Consider the following 16219-nt stretch of genomic DNA (forward strand, 5'->3'; position numbering starts at 1 on the left):
CACGGTGCACAGGTAAATTTTGTCACTACTTTATCGTCACAGCACACCATACCCGGGGAGTGCGCTACTACAATGACATAGCTAGCGATCACGTATAGACACATGATTGCTACATGGCTGTAGCACACTGTACGGCGATGCAGCATGTTGCTACTTCGCCATAAGGCAATGTGTAGATGCACCCTATGACTATGGTTCAGCTACACAGTGGGCCACTATTTGCCTCTGGTAGGGGAGTGTTGTGGGGGGGCATGTAGAGAGGTGGCTGCTAATGTTAGAGGAAAGGAGGTGGGGAGGGAGAGATGAAAAGAGCTTATTTCCGGCTGCAGAGGGAATCAGCAGCATGGTACAGGGCAGGGAAAGGGATGTGCTAAGCTAAGTTGCTCACCACTGATTCTCTGTGCTGTTGGCTGTATCCAGTTGCTTCTGGGACTGGATCAAGCCCATAGGTTTTAGGTTGAGCACCACTGATTTAGTTCATCCTAAAGAAGGGTATGAGACACAATGACAGTTTAAGCACCAGTCTGGAAAAGAAGCTTTTGACAGTGGACAGCTCTGTTACCCGGCAGGCCAAGATCCAGTTGAAACTGGAGATAGATAAAGGAATAAAGTGAAGGGTTCATTTTTAATGGTGAGGACATGTTGGTGCCTTGCTTGCTTTCAGTCTTTAAATCAAGACTGAAAATCTTTCCAAAGATGAGCTGCAGCTTGGATAGGAGGAATAGGCTTGATACAGAAAGTTTTGGATGAAGTTCTGTGGTTTCTTTCATACTATTTTAAAGGCTAGGAGGAACAATCATGTATTTCCTGTGAAGGTAAGGGTTTGCCAGACTGTTTCTAAATTGGGCCAGTAGAGCTGTCTTGGCACAAGTGTTTTTTTTTCCTTACACTGTCAGTCCATGAAAGATTTTTCTTGGTAAAGGAGAAATGGGCACTGGCTGATGAGGTGCTCTTAGTGGCCTCATGCATTATAGCTCTGTGAAACTGGAATTTTGCTTGTTGGAAACAGGAAAATGCAGTCACTGGTCACAAAACACTATAAATCAGTGAATACAGTTTATAAAGGGGTGCGTGTGCGTGCGTGTGTGTGGTTCTGTATCTGCTTGAGGAAAAACTAGTGTGATATAACTTGGGTTACATGCACTTTTGTGAAGCACTCCATCAGCTGCTTTGGTTTCAAAGTACCCTGCACAGGAATGCATACAGGGTTATGGCAGGGCTTGTGATAACTGTATAATGATCCATGGTGTCTTTTATAAAACCCTATTGTACCATGGTCAACGTATGTGCTACATAGTTTGAATTGGGGGTTACATGAGAACCAAGGAACAATTCCCTAGAGGCAGGTCTGTAGTGGTGAAAATTGTTGTCGATTTTCCCCTCCCCCCACTATTTATTATAAGCAGTTAGTAGTTATTTACTACTAATTAGGAAGGTTTTTTTATTACTAATTAGTAGTTATTTGATGAGTCAAAAACTCATGGCTTGAGAAAACTCCCTTTAAATGTTATGGATGAAAGGGATATTTCCTCTTTTTTCTTTACATAAATAAAAAAAAAAAATCATGGCAGGACTTTTCCTTGCTATTTTCTCCGTGGAATGTGAATCCCAGCTATGAAGTCTGACAAAAGCTCTTTGAACGAAAGGAAAACATAGTGCATCACGCCAGTGGAGTTGTTATTTTAGGAATGTTGAAACAAAAGGAACAAATCCATTCCCTTCTACCTCCTCTCCTTTCCAATGCAGAATAAACTAAGAGTGCAAGATTTGGGGTCCCTTAGTACAAAAAGTGCTGTTGCTACCCCATGTCATCACCAGTTGTGGGGTTTTAAATGTTTTTGGGTTTTCTTATTTCTCATCTGGTTTGGAGCACATTTTCACAGTTTCTCTGAAAACATTTTTAAATATTGAGATCACTGCCTAATCCCTTGCCTCCAGAAGCTGGGATCTGCAGTAGAAGCTCAAATATAGCAAGTTTCCTTATGCAATCTTGAGAGCTGGCAACGCTGCTTTCCCCACGCAAAACTTCTGCAAAGGAGAACCAGTGGTGCTGCAGCAAGCCTGTTTTTCTTAATCACCTCTTGCCTTCGAAGTGCCCAGGATCTACCTGCAGTGCTTCTAGAGTCCCAGAACTTCAGGTCATTACAGAAGAAAATTGTCATGGCAACTCTGTCCACCGTCAGCAAATAGCGGAAGCCTACTAATAATTACTTTATCTTTTGTCTTGAAGGTTAGGTTTTCATAATTGAGTCATTTCTATTCCAGGTAATGAGCTTTTGCGGCTGATTAAATATACTCTACAAGGAACAACGGATAGATAAGGTGATTTAAGTAAAATCTTTTTCATCTCTAGTTTCTTGAGACTGCTGCTTTTTGGAGGACAAAAGTCAACCTGTAATCCGAACAATATGGTATCCCCTAAGGAAAGAGAAGAAAGTGTTTCTTGCCCCCTTTTTGTGTATTTATAAGGTATCTATCCCCTTGGTATCTCAGCATCATTAGTGACATCCCCAGGGGTTTGACACTGGGCTCTTTTCTAAATTTCAGTCAATAAAAAAAAATCACCAAAAATGAATGTAGTGTTGGAGGCCTGTGGCATATCATCTCCAGACTTTCCAGATCATACTGCTAAAATCAGTTCAGATGTTAACTTTCCTAACCTCAAAGCATGGAAGGATGAGCCACTGGATAAAGAAGAAGCTGCTGGCATTTTCAAAAGTGCTTTTCCTAAATTGGTAGGGAGGGGAAAAGAGGGAATAATTATGAGTTACACACCTAGCCCCTTCTCCTCTACATATGAAAACAGTGGCCTTTCCAAGTGATCTATCTATTCCAATATCCTTTCTCTGAGGACAACTTCTAGGGGAGGCTTCAAAAATCATCCTTTTGGTTGCAATGAACCAGTCAGCATCAAAAGGCTTAAACCACGGTTTTCTCTATCTTGAGCTTGAACAAACTCAAGATATCCTGAGATTTCCAATCGAAAAGAGGAACAGTGAGTGGCATTAACATGTGATGTGCCCTGTTACAGGGACTGAAAGCCATCCTTGAGTCTGAATATCCTGGTATGGGAGGCGTACCGTGGGATGGTTCTCTTGAGAGAAGATTTGAATATTCAGAGGATGGGCTTAGCCGAGGACAACATGATTACATCTTAGTAAAAGGGGTATATTTGGTAAGCATATTGGTCTGAGACAAAAAGAAATGCAAAACTCTAGAAGTCATGGTTCAGAGATACCTTTTATTAATCCAACTAAGAAATCACAAAAAAAAATTATCTTTTTCTGCAACCTTTTGGAATTACACGCCCTTCCTTAGGCTCAGGGAAAACTGAAGATGGTAAAAAGTCCTCATAGGTAGAAAATAAACTTAATTTTTGCACAGAGGAAGCCGGTCTAATAAAAGGTATCATCTCTGAAGCAAGAGCTCTAGAGTTTTGCATTTCTCTTAGCAAAAGGAACACTTCTCTGTCTCCCAAATACATTCAAAGGCCTTGGGAAGTCCTAGAATGGTAAAGTGACCTTGCAAAACGATTTATTCCTTTTTAAAAATGTGTTGAATCCTCAGGTTGCAGCAGGGGGACTTTAGGTTAGACTTTAGGAAGAACTTTCTCCCTGTGAGGGAGGTTAAGCATTGGAAATGCCTACCCAGAGAGCTCCAGGAAATTCTCCATCCTTGGGAATTTCTAAGAACAAAGTAGACATCTTGACTGGGATGTTTTAGTCAAGAATAATTCTGATTTGAGCAGGGGGCTGGACTACTAGATGATCCCCTGCGGCCCCTTCTGCTCCTACTTTCCTTTGGTTCTGTGGACAGGAACAGATGTTGCTCTTCTGATCAGGGTTTAGCGAACAGTTGAACGTACTGTCACTTTTCTGCCATTGTTTCAACGATGCCATCCTAGGATAACTGTTTCAGAGGCGCTTTGTGATGTCCTGGGATAAACTTCTTATCCCGTTAGTACTTCCTATCCCATGACCCTTTTTAGCATTTATTCTAGGACAGCAGACATGGACATCCGAATGATTACACTTTTGTCTGGGGACAACATGGTTTATCCCAGGACAAATAAGATGTCTGTTTGTATCTTGTGATAATTTGACTTACACAACACATATCTTTCTTTCTGGTTTCCCTTGGGAGGGAGAGCAACTATCCAATCTCACTCCAGCGAACCTCAGGACAAAGGAAACCACATTGTGCAGGGCCATTTGCTCTCTAAAATGTAAAGAAACAACACGGAGCAGTTCATTTTACACTAACAGAGCTTTCTCAGACAAGTGATAAAAGTTTTCTTCGTATAACAATGCTATTGTCTCTTCATATGCAACCAAATGATACCTGCTAGCTGTTGGGGCTGCATCTCATACTGTTTTTATTTCTGAACAAATTTTGCTGGATGCTCACAAATCAGTATGTTGATTTGAACGAAGGGTATATTTTGTCTGTACCTTGATGAGGTACAGCAGTAGCACTGTTAAATAATGGTGACTTTTGAAAAAGGAAGTAAAAAAACTCCAGCCTTCATAAAGGAAGCTCATGTTGGGATTCATCTACTTGTGTTGGTTTAGCTATTGGGCCAGTGACATCCTATTCTGATGGCTCAGAAGCCGCATGAGCTGTCAGTGCTAAAGAAACAGCACCAACAGCACACGCAACCCTACGTGAATGGTAGCAAATACATTCCAGTTCAGCAGAAAAAAACCCTACAGTACATTTGTTAACTTTGATAGAAATAGCACGTGCATTGCAGTATTCAGGCTTACAGGAAAGACATGCCAAATTCCCTGCTGCTTGAAATGAAAAACAACCAAATGCCTCATTTGGTGCAGGGGTCCATGGGTGCTAAATTGAAGAGATGCTCTATGGCTTGGGACCCGTGGTCTGAGAATCATGGCATTAGGCCCCAGAGGAGGATTCGGTTTGTCCTCGATGCCTTTAGATCTTCCATCTGTTCCAGATATGCTATAGCCCTGTCTAGCATGGCTGCCCCCACACTTGTTTCTGTGGTCTCCTGTATAAACCTGGTCAAAACAGAGAAGAAAATTCTGTGGGGACCTTCTGAGCCTTTTTCATGCATTGTGAATATATTTATTAAAAAAGAAAATCAGTTTCCTTTCCAAAAACTGTAAAAACTTTGCATAAAGGGGTGGGGGAGAGGGAATTGTCCATTTCACTGTTAAAAGAGGTGATGCTATCAAAGGACAAAAATCCCTGTCCTCATGTGGGACGTCTTCATCTAGCAGCCTAAACACTGGACTAGGGGCCTAGAACTCTGGAATAATTCTCCGTTCTGCCTTGGATGTACCCAAGGGCAAGTCACTTAACCTCTTTGGGTGTCTATACACGTGGTCTGGAGGGGTGGTGGTCGGGGGGTGTTTTAATTAGAGTGGCTCCTGGACAGCAGCTCTAATCAAAATGCTGCAACATCACATGTATTTAGCATCCCACATGTCAAAATGGCAGAGGGGGCACTTGAACTAAAGCTCGTTCGACAAGTCTTAGTTAAAGTGCTCCCACAGCCATTTGGAAACACATGTGACGCTGCAGCATTTTAGTTAGAACGCTCTAGCAGACTCGATTAACTCTTTCTGACCATTCCCCATCTGTGAAATGGGAGATAGTGGTATAATTTCTTTCAGAGGAGTGTGGCGAGAGTTAATTAGCTGCATACCAAGCTACCATTAACTCATTTCCTTTCAGTGATGATGGTTCCTGTTGTCTTTCTGGCAGGTTATATATCACGAATGCTAAAGAATTACACTGCCCATGCCTGTGACGGAGAATACGTCTCCCTGAGATGCCCACACAGAACCACCATCAGCATCCAGTCTTCCTTTTACGGCCGAATTGTACCAAGTCATCAGATGTGTCCCTCCCGATACCCACAGTCCTACGCCACTTTAATTAAGGAAGATGTTACCTGTTCTTCTGGCACCTCCCTTCAGGTATTGTGTGGGTTAAACTGAATGGGTGTCTCTTCCAGGCTTCACCTTTCTCAGGCCCCATAGCAGTTATTTTGTTAGTGATGCCACTTAGATCAGTGCCCTGAAAGACAACCATTTGGGTAGCATTGGTCAACTTATACGGATAATATGTGGGATGTCCTTGCTGCATAGACAGGAATTAATGATGTTTTCTTGGCATGTTCTTGAACTTTGCTAGAGCCTTGGTCTAGTGCTCCCGGAATTTGGCCAAAACTGAAATATATTGCAAGGCCAAACTCTGTTGTAACTGTGTTGAGAAGGACTTCCCACTAACTGAATCACTCCAAAGAGTAGTTTTACAATAAAAACATACTTGCTGTGGTGATCCTGTAGGGATTGCTTACCTCAGAAACATATTTTTGGGGGGATGATGGCACTTTTAAATTAGTAGCATAAAAGCTGGATAGGATGTTTGGCCTGACTTTTTTCTCTTGTACTCAGACAGTCAGATTTGCAGCCAATGTAAATAGTCATAGATCATTCCATCATAAGGAGGACATTAATGCATACGCTTATAGTACATTCAAATATTTGACAATGCTAAACTTGTCATGTCCTGTGTGATGATAGTTACTGTATTTATTTAAATCAAAGACAAGGTTTTTCCTCCAACCAGCATGGGGGAGAGGGGGTGGGTGGGAAGCCTTAACTGGGATTCAAGCACCAGCTCGTGGTGGTTCAATTCTGGATTTGACCCTGGGCTCAGGGCTGAAGCTGGAGCTGAGCCACTGCCTGCTGCAGGCTGGAATGGTTCATTTGACAGGGGAGGGAGCACATGACTAAGGGGAGTGCAGGGGAGACAGCAGGGTGTGGGGGGGCACCTGCCCCTTTGTGCCTGCCATAGGTGGATTAATGTACGGATCAGTGAGCCCCAGCCCCAGGGGCCCTCAGATGCCTGGTTCCCTTGGGAAATGGCAGGTTTCCCCTTGCAGACAGGTAGTATTCCAGCCTGCAAGGGGTCCTGTTTGGGGCTGCCAGCAGATGTAGGGGTGGCACCAGTCTCTTTCCAGTGGGGGTGCTGGCTCAGCTGGGAGTGCTGCACCTCTGTGGGTTGTGGGCAGGAGCAGGGCGGGTGGGCAGCAGTGGTGCTGGGTGAGGTGGATATGGGGGGGGTTAAGGTGAATTTTGGGGTGGTGATAGCCCCCCAAGCTACCCTCCCAGCACCACCCCTGTGCATGTGCATGGCTGCATGTGGCCAGGAGCACAGCCGGGCTGCCAGCTTCCTGCAGGTAAGTCTAATGGGGGAAAAGGGGCATGGGGGAGGGAAGGGGAATGGGGTGGGGCAGATTGAGGCCCCCCATGGTGAGGTGGGGTGTGTGGCAGGGGCTGGGGGCACTGCCCAGCCAGGAAGGTGCATGGGGCTGGGCAGGGAGCAGGATGGAGCTATAGGCACATCATCCAGGGGGCGCAGGGGTGGGGAGGGAGAGCCCTGAGCCAGCAGCGGGCAGCTTGCTTCCACCCTCACCCTTCTGGGCTCTGCTCTGCTCGTGGTGGGGGGAGGAGAGGCGGGCATATGACCTCCCACCCCCAGCCCGGCAGGGTCCATCCACCTTCCGCCACATGGCACAGAGGTCCATCCTATCCTTGGTAGCAGCAGCACCAGGAGGGGAAAGGGGCCTCTACCCCTGCTACAGTCCCGCTGCCATGGTGGGGAGGGGGGCCTCCAATTTTGTGTTTGCCAAGGGCCCCAATCTGTCTCTGGCCTGCGCCTGCCTCCTGCTGCCTTCCCCTTCCCCCTTGTCCCCAGGCAGGCCCCAGGGAAGCACATGGCAGGGGGCGCATGGCAGAGGGCAGGCACAGGGGGACAAGGGGCAGAGGAGCAAGAGGCAAGGATGTGGCCCCTTTCCTCCCTGCTGCTGCTTTCCCTGGCACAGCAGTGGGGGACACAAATTTAGGCCAGCCTTTCACTAATTAGATTCTATACATGGAAAATTAGGACAAAATTATAATTTTCCATGTGCAGAATATAAGTATGGGGGGTGCATTTTAAATTAAAAGTTGTCGTGAATTTGGGTAACTACGGTTATAGTCTCTGTTCATTTTATCCAAATGCACAGACAGTGTGTAGCTTCCTCAAATCATATGCAACTTCTACATCTCAAGAACCTGTTTGCGAGGTACCTTTGTTACAGAATCATTGACTCCTGTTACTGAGGTCCATGAGGACGACTCCTGGACTCAGGACTAAGCAAGTGCATTGAGTCTTTCCAACACTGGTTTTTCGACTAGGAACATTTTAGGCAGAGATGTCAACTGTTTTTGGTGTGTTTAAACCCCCTGTATATCCACTGCTGTAAATCAAGAGTAACTAGTAGGAAATGTGATAGGAGAACTAGAGACTTGTAAGACTAATGAACCAGGGGGTCAAGGGAACTATTTTGTTGTGATTTGGCCAGCGCCCATATTCCCCCAGCAGATGTCCGGGTAATTAAAATCGCCCATGACAACTACATCCCTTGCTTTTAGTGTCTCCGCAAGCTGGCCTGAAAATTCCCTGTCCAGCTCCTCCTCCTGATTGGGGGGTCTGTAATAGACCCCAGCGCCCATATTCCCTGTACAGCTGCTCACTTATGTGACTCCATGCACTTTTAGAGGAATTCACGCTACATTTTAAAAGAAGTCGATCCAAGTGCATTCTGCTTCTAAATATCAGTGGTCTGCAGTCAAGAAAACAACACTGGGGCAATGTTTGCCCTGTGAGTAACCCCCACACTGACAGATTTGCAGTTGCCCTTGTAACACCATTGCAGCATATCAAGGGCCTGAAAGCCTCCTTCCAGTAAAAGAGAGCGTCCACCATCTGAAATGGGAGGCACTCCCAGATAGGATCATGAACATTTGTTATAGGAAGGACAAGCAGAAGACACACTGCGAAGGAGGGGCAGATTCAGAGAATAAGGGCAGAGATTTTTGGCTGGTTGACCATCTGTTATCCCTTTTATGTATGGCCGAACTCTGCATTTTACAATTCACTTGATAAGCTTCATCTGCAGGCATCGTGGCCGCACAGGCGGCTACCCCTTTCCCTTTCAGGTAATCAGCACACATAAGAAGCCTCTCCAGCATCTGGAACAGCTTGGGAAGAGGGGAGATGTCATGTTTGTTTTTTTCATGCCATAATTTTGCTCTCAGGAATGGTTTGATGACGACCTTCTTGGCTGTGCTTGGTCCTTCCATCCTGCTGGTTAAATTAGGCCCTTTGCTTTTGGCATGAGGCTTGCTGCTTCTGAGAGAAGAAAAAACCTTCCCATTTAGGAGAATGAGTGCTAGTCTGTCTGGCCATGTGGGTCTGTGAATGGCACTGCGCAGTTCCTTTGGATCCCATGTAGAATGCGTTTACAAAGTGACTAAGACTTAACCGCTCTTATTCATCCTTGCTTGGGTAGGGCACTTATCTGAGACTTGGGAGACCCATATTGAGTTCTCGACTCTGCCACAGATTTCCCACGTGACCTTGGGTAAGCCTTTTAAGTCTCTTTGAGCCTCAAAGCAGGCTAATACCACCTCCCCACCTGAAAAGGCAGGGTAATGCCCCTTGACTTCCCAGACTGTAGATTGTGAGGTGCTTGCATGAAACAGTCATGGAGGCAACATCAGTATCTTCCTGCCTGTACTCTTCCCAGCCCTCTCAGGATTTCTCTGGAGCTAGTCTTTATACTGCCTTCCATGCTGCCCTTGCACCTCTCGCTTTGTGCACTAGTGACTTCTACCCGCTCCTGTCCATGATGCCTTTCAACAGCCCCCAAGAAATAGAAGGAGTGTGTGTGTGTGTGTGTGTGTGGGTTTCAAACTCAGTTGTAGATAGCCAGAGCCATTATGTGTGCGTTGTGATTGACAGCAATTAAAAAAAGCTGAGCCAGAACCCTTCACCATCGAGCACATAAATCACTGTATCTAATCAAGCCCAGATTGTAGAAATTGGTTTCTCTTTCTGCAGGAGTAGGCTTCGGGGGTTATCAATATCCTTCAGTGCAAGCACATCCCCCTTTTTTTTTTTGATTAATGAGTTGCACTTAATTCCTGTTTAAAGGCCTCCCCACCCCAGCTAATGTCCAATTTGGAAGGCTTTTTTTGTGTTTAAGAGGGAAGAGCTGAGGTTGATTATACTGCATTTACCACTGCTAATCCAGGCCTTGGGCCTTGATTCTTGGGGTCAAGTGCCAAAACCTCTTGCTATCGGCACTTGTTTTCATTTGAAACAAAATGTACACCACCTGGGAATGCATGTCTGGAACATTAAGTCAGTGACCTGGAGCTACAGATTTCTGTTATTTGAAAATAGTAAAAGTCAGATTCGACGTGAGATATCCAAACGTGTCAAGACTTTGGAAGCCAAGTAATAAAAGGCCATTCATATGGGGATTTTGGTTTCAAAGGGACTGGGTCTCTAATTAGCCACTGGGACAACCTGAATGACTGGAGTAGATCAAAAGAACAGATTAAAGGTGTGTGGAAAATCAGATGCTGCTTTCCTGTCACAATACTTAAGGCACTTTTTTAGACATCCAGCCCTCATGTTAGGGTTCTGGGGATTTTAGAACTGCTAGCATGAGATCCCTTGTGATAGCAGCTAAAGTAAATCCTGGAGCAGCTTCTGCCATTTTATGGAAGCCTCTTTGACGAAGTTCATATAAAGAAGTGGGGAAAAATACCCACCCGTTCATTCCATGTTAGAGCGAACTTTGGCCATATCAGATTTGGGACATGCAGAGCACGTTAATTGTACCAGGGCACCATCCTGGCCCTGTGCTCTCTCCCATCCACAGTTCTGCTTTAGAGTCCTGCACTGATTATTTCTGACAAGGCCACGATAAACCAGAGTCCCAGCATGAGCCAGAAGTGCACATCAAAGCTATGATGATGGATGCCAAAGAACGAATGCACACAACATCTCTTCCTTAATGCCCAGAAGGATATTCTGGCAGGAGCTCTTCTCAGTCTTTCTTGTCGAAGGTGTTCTGTTTCACCTTGCACACTTGCATACTCACTGGATCAGGGACTGAAACCCTGGTGTCTTACCAACCAGGCCCATGCCCTAACCACTGGGATATACAGTCTTATTCTCGTTGGTCCAGAAAATATTTAGGATTCCAGCTTCAACGGGGGGAGGGTTCATATCCACCCCTCTAGTATGGTGGCCAGGGTGTTTTTCAGGGTGGTAGGAAATAAGGGTACGAGTCACCTTCAGGCAGGGGGTAGAATTGAATCCAGGTCTCTCATATATTGGCTGAGACCCCTAGCCAAAAGGCTGTTGGGAAAAACAGGCGCTGCCATTTCTGCTTTGTAAGTATATGCCTGGAGATATCCTTTTCAGCTGAGACTATTAGGTCATCCAACCTGAACTTGATTATAGCCTGGGTGGGGATGAGCCAATCCACATTATTTTTCAGCAGATAATACATTTCCCTTGCCTCTGCCCCAGCAGGGCAGAGGCTCTCCCACTTCTATCTGTTTATTTAATCCAATGGCTATTAAATGTGAAATGCAGAAACATTGTTGAGGGCAGAGGACAGAGCCCACGGTCCCCACTCCTTTTCAGGGCAGTGCCCATCTCTCAGCGCTGTCCTCCCTCTGGTCCCACCTATCTTCCCTTCTTGGCTGGTCAGTTGGCGAGATGCAAGAAAAGGGAACCACTGACAATGCTGGGCGTCTATCGTGGTGGTTAGGGCACTTTGTGAAATAGGAGATGTAGCAGGAGTGGGCAAAATATGGCCTGTAGGCTGTATCTGGCCTACCAGTTGATCCTACCCAGCCTCATGGGTGCTGCCAGGAGCCTGAGGATGGCAGGTTGTGCCCTGTGCTGCTGTGCTTTGCTGCAGCTGGGGCTGGGCTGGGCCATGCAGCGCGTGGCACGCAGACTCCTCCATGTGCCCTCCCTCTCACCTCCTCCCTCTCCCTACATCCATTACCCCCCTCCCTGGCTTCCCATTAGCACTGCAGCTGCACAGTCCTGGCAACACAGCTGATGGCAGCCGAGCACACATGGGATGGGCATAATGCAGCACGCTGGGTAGCCATCCCGCTTCCCCACCATGATGAGCCACTGTGGCGCTGCTAGGAGGTGCCCCCAACTTTCCTGGTGTGGCATGGTGGCAGCAGTTCATTGTGGTGAATGGGTGGGCAGGACAACTACTTTGTGCACTGTGTCGTGCCCCATCCCATGTGGGCCAGGATGCCAGTGGCTGTGGTGCCAGGACTGCACAATGCCAGCATGAAGCCGGGCGGATGGATGCAGAAGGTGAATACCAGGGGGGCAGAGGAGCTTGTGTGCTGTGTGGCCCAGCCTGGCCTTGGCTGCAGCAGAGCAGCACAGAGCATAGCCCTCCCTCCTTAGGCTTGCAGCCATGGTCAGTTGGATGGATAGGATCAATTAGTATCTCCCTGCCCCCCGTCTGCCCCCTGGCCTGCAACAGCTCATCAGAATTCATTAAGTGGCCCTCCAGTCCAAATAATTGCCTACCTCTGATACAGGCTCTGAGTGAGCAGAGCCAAGAACTTGGGTGTCCCACTTTTTTGAGTAAATGCCCTAACTCGTAGGCTGTTGGGTGAATGGTAGACAGGTTTACTTTCTCCTCCATCCACTGTCATAACTATTTTGCAGCTTGCACCTTTTTGGAGGATTAGGGTCTACAAATCTGCTTGAGTGGCCTGAACTACCACTTACGTTGCAAAGCTAACTGGCTAACTGCTGCTTCCATGTCTAATGTTGGAGCTGGATTTGGACCAAAGTCGTCACCTTGGGGGCAGTGTCACTGGTAATTTGATACACAGCGCAGCTACTGGATGGCTTTGCCTGTGTTAGAGAATTGCAATCTTGCTTTGTCCGTGCAAATTCCCATGATACAGTATTGACAGGGTAAATTGCAAACACTTTGAGGCAAAGACCTCAACTTACAATTGAGGCCTCTGGCTGCTAGTGGTGACTTATAACAAGACGTTCCTTCATATGCGAAGAACCTCTGACTTTGGCCATGGGAAGACAATTCTAGGCAGGTAAATAAATGTGCGTGTAACTTTTCATTTGGGATTGGGGCCAAAACTGCACTCCTGTGCAGTTATTTTGTGTGTGTGTAATAATTATGTACAGTATCTCTACGCACATGTACGTGCATGCATGCACACATACAGACGCATGTAATCTCTGCACCAGTGCATGGAGAAAAAGTATAACTATTATTGGTTTTGTAGCCTGATGAGAAATAAGTAAGTCCATATATTAGCATCCCTATAAAATATCAACTGAGCCAAAAGCATGCGATTTTGACCTTGCATTTAAAGTGAGGTACGGAACTAGAAGGATCAGTGTACGAAGTCTGAAATGATGTGGCATTCTTGTTATATTTAAAAAGCTTGCTGTGACTCTTAATTTCTGAATCAGCATTTTTGATGTGGTTAATTTTCAACACTAAACATGACTCCAGTGTCTGGAAGAGAGTACCAGTCTCAAACGTGTGACACTGCTTGTTATCAGATACATTGATTATCTCTTATGGCGGTTGTTATCTTCATATTAGCAAGGTGACAAAAACCAGAATCAAAGCGTATTTATTAGGAAAATAAAAAAGACACCGGAGAAGTCTTTAACTGCTGTATATCTGCTTCTAGACGTTTGTCAAATAGATTGCATACATTCAGCTGTCTGATATACATGTGTAGCTCCCAATGAAGCCAGCCTAGACCTGAACCTCCAAGGGCAAAATTCATCCTTTTGACTTATTTCCCTGTAAAGAAAACCCTGTGGGTTGTTTGTAAAATCCTCTTGAGCTGAATCAGGCATCTTTCCTTAGAGCCATTAGCCAGCTTTTGGGGAAAGGACCATGAGCACGTCTTCTCTGTTTAGCTTGTCTCTGTTTCACTTCACCGTGGGTTGGTCAGCCATCACTGACATGGGTCACTAAGGCCACTGATGTGGTATTTCCTTTTATCCTTTAGGTGAGAGATCTGACACCTTCTCTGTCACCGTATCTCCCTGTTTTCTACCAGAGTGAGAGGCAGTTGGACAAAAGAGCAGATTCCTTGCAGTTTAACCGTGGGATTTTTCTGACTCTTTCAGCTTTGCTAGCGAGGTTTCTATGATATGAAGCAATTGCGAGCTAATGGGAAGGTCAAATAAGCTTTTCAGCTTATGAACCATGGGGCAGCTGTTGATCCCTGCAAATTGGTGGGGAATGGAAGTGAGCAGCTTTTTCCTGAAAGATCTTGTTTTCCTGCAACATTCTCAACTTTGAGGATAAGAGAGTGAAACAGAGTGAAAAGCATTTACAAGTCACTGGATCCACCTTTTCAGGAGGCCCAAGGACTTTGACTGCTGCATCACGTTCCCTGCTGATTTCATCCTGCAGAGCAAGGAGCATAGAAATATATTTTATATTTGTTGCAGTTGCACCGGAAGGACTCAGGAGAGATGAGGACCTTATCGTGGCTAGTTGTGATGTAAACATAGTAAGAGATGGTCCACAGAGCTCTTCCATAGGGTGAATACACAAGGAGGGCAAGGCAAAAAGGGGGAAAAGACTTGCACAAGGACCATGCAACCAGTCAGTGGCAGAGCTGGGTGTAGAAGCCAGATTTGGTGTTCCCAGGCCCTGCTGCCTCTCATTATGTTATGCATTCAAATACTGCCAGAGGAAAAGTGCAGTGTCAGTCTGAGAAGGCCAAAAATACTGGTGATTTTTGACACACAACAGCTTGAAAAGCAGCAGTGCAGTAGGGGCTAGGCATGTGTTGCTAGTGGTTGCTCACAGGCTGATAGCCTGTGAGTGTGTGCTCTGAAAATATTGCCATGATGTTCCAAACTTAGGCTAAAGTCAAAGAACTGATCTGACTTGGCACACATACAGCGCAAAGGCGGCATTGTGCTGGGAATGTGAACTAGCTCCCTGCAATGCATATAGCCTACAAATGAAAGTTGATTTGAAAGTTATAATAGACGTTGTTGCCACCTCTCTGCAGATGCAGAGATAATATCTAGGTGTTTAATCTCTAAATTGCCTTGTTTTTGAAATTTTCAGCTTTGACTAAAATGCAATTCAGAGCTATTTGCTTTCATACCTTAGTGCAATAGAAGTTAGAGGCAGTACCGACTGACCTAGTCCACCTCCCTGCTGGAACAGGCCAGTTCCCAAGGGCACATGCATTTAATGTTTTTTTTTTTCTTCCATCTAGATTTGAATATTCTAGCTGATGGGGTTTCCATCATCTCCCGCGGGAGACTTTTGACAGCATAATGTTTCATTGTCAGGGATTTCATTGTTCCGTGCATTTTAAGCATTCTCTTTCTTTAATCCTATGACTCCTAGATATACCTTCCACATCGGTATTTCTCCATTCAGAGCTGGCACATAACTCACATTGTTAGTGAATGCCCTATTCAATAATGCAGGTTTAATATAAGCATTGGATAATTACTTAATATTTATCACGGATGTTTTCTCAGTTCAGTTTCTACCTGCCAGGTTTAAACTTACTGGAATGTTTGTCACTTGAATTGATGTCTTGGGGTTTGTTCAGCCTTCATTTGCTCTAAGGCCAGGCTTGTTGCATTGTGATGCTGTGTGTGCTGTTGAATGGCCTTATGAGACAACCTAGAATGAACTTGCAGTACCATGTAGTTTAATTAGACTGCAAGTTCCTTGGGGCAGGGGTTGGCTTTTCTTGGTGTGTACAACACCTTGCACAATCCCAAATCCAGGCCTGGGGCTTTCACCACAATATAAATAATTAATAACAATAACAGGGGTGCATTGGTACCATAGAAAGCTCCATCAGCACAACACAGACTGGAGCAGCTGCTCGATGCTGCCACAGAGCTAACACCTTGCTCTCCTTCTCCAACCTGGACTTCATTCTGCTTGCCCACCACTGCTGCAAAAATCAGCTGACACTGTGATTCACACCAATAACTGAGGGATTCCTTGTGAATGCCTCAGGTTTTCTTATGTATGTTGTTCAGGATTATTTGCCAGTTTTGTTTTGAATCTCAGACTCTTGCCAGAATGAAAACTCAATATGTTTTCATTTCTGATGAGGTTACAGTAGCGTATAAGATGCAACGAATACCACAACATATAGAAAGGTCTCGGGACTCAGTTTTGGAAGAAGCCACATGAAGTAAGTGACACACAAACTAAAGCTTTCCTGGTTGTTCTTTGTTCCTTTTCACTGAAAAAATCCTGACCTAGTCTGAGTTGACACTGGGTCAGTGCAAATATTGGTGCAGCAATGCATAACTG

General features: G+C 45.5%; 1 protein-coding gene across 1 annotated transcript in view; it reads left to right on the forward strand.

The window, feature by feature from the left end:
* EVA1A (eva-1 homolog A, regulator of programmed cell death) overlaps window positions 1-16219 on the forward strand; it is a 323709-nt gene that overhangs the window by 98303 nt on the left and 209187 nt on the right. Inside the window, exon 2 of the mRNA XM_025208589.1 lies at window positions 5734-5948. Coding sequence (XP_025064374.1) covers window positions 5734-5948 — 215 coding nt within the window. The remainder of the gene's footprint in view (window positions 1-5733; window positions 5949-16219) is intronic.

Source organism: Alligator sinensis, unplaced genomic scaffold (assembly GCF_000455745.1).
Source record: "Alligator sinensis unplaced genomic scaffold, ASM45574v1 scaffold300_1, whole genome shotgun sequence".
In the NCBI taxonomy this organism is placed as follows: Eukaryota; Metazoa; Chordata; order Crocodylia; family Alligatoridae; genus Alligator; species Alligator sinensis.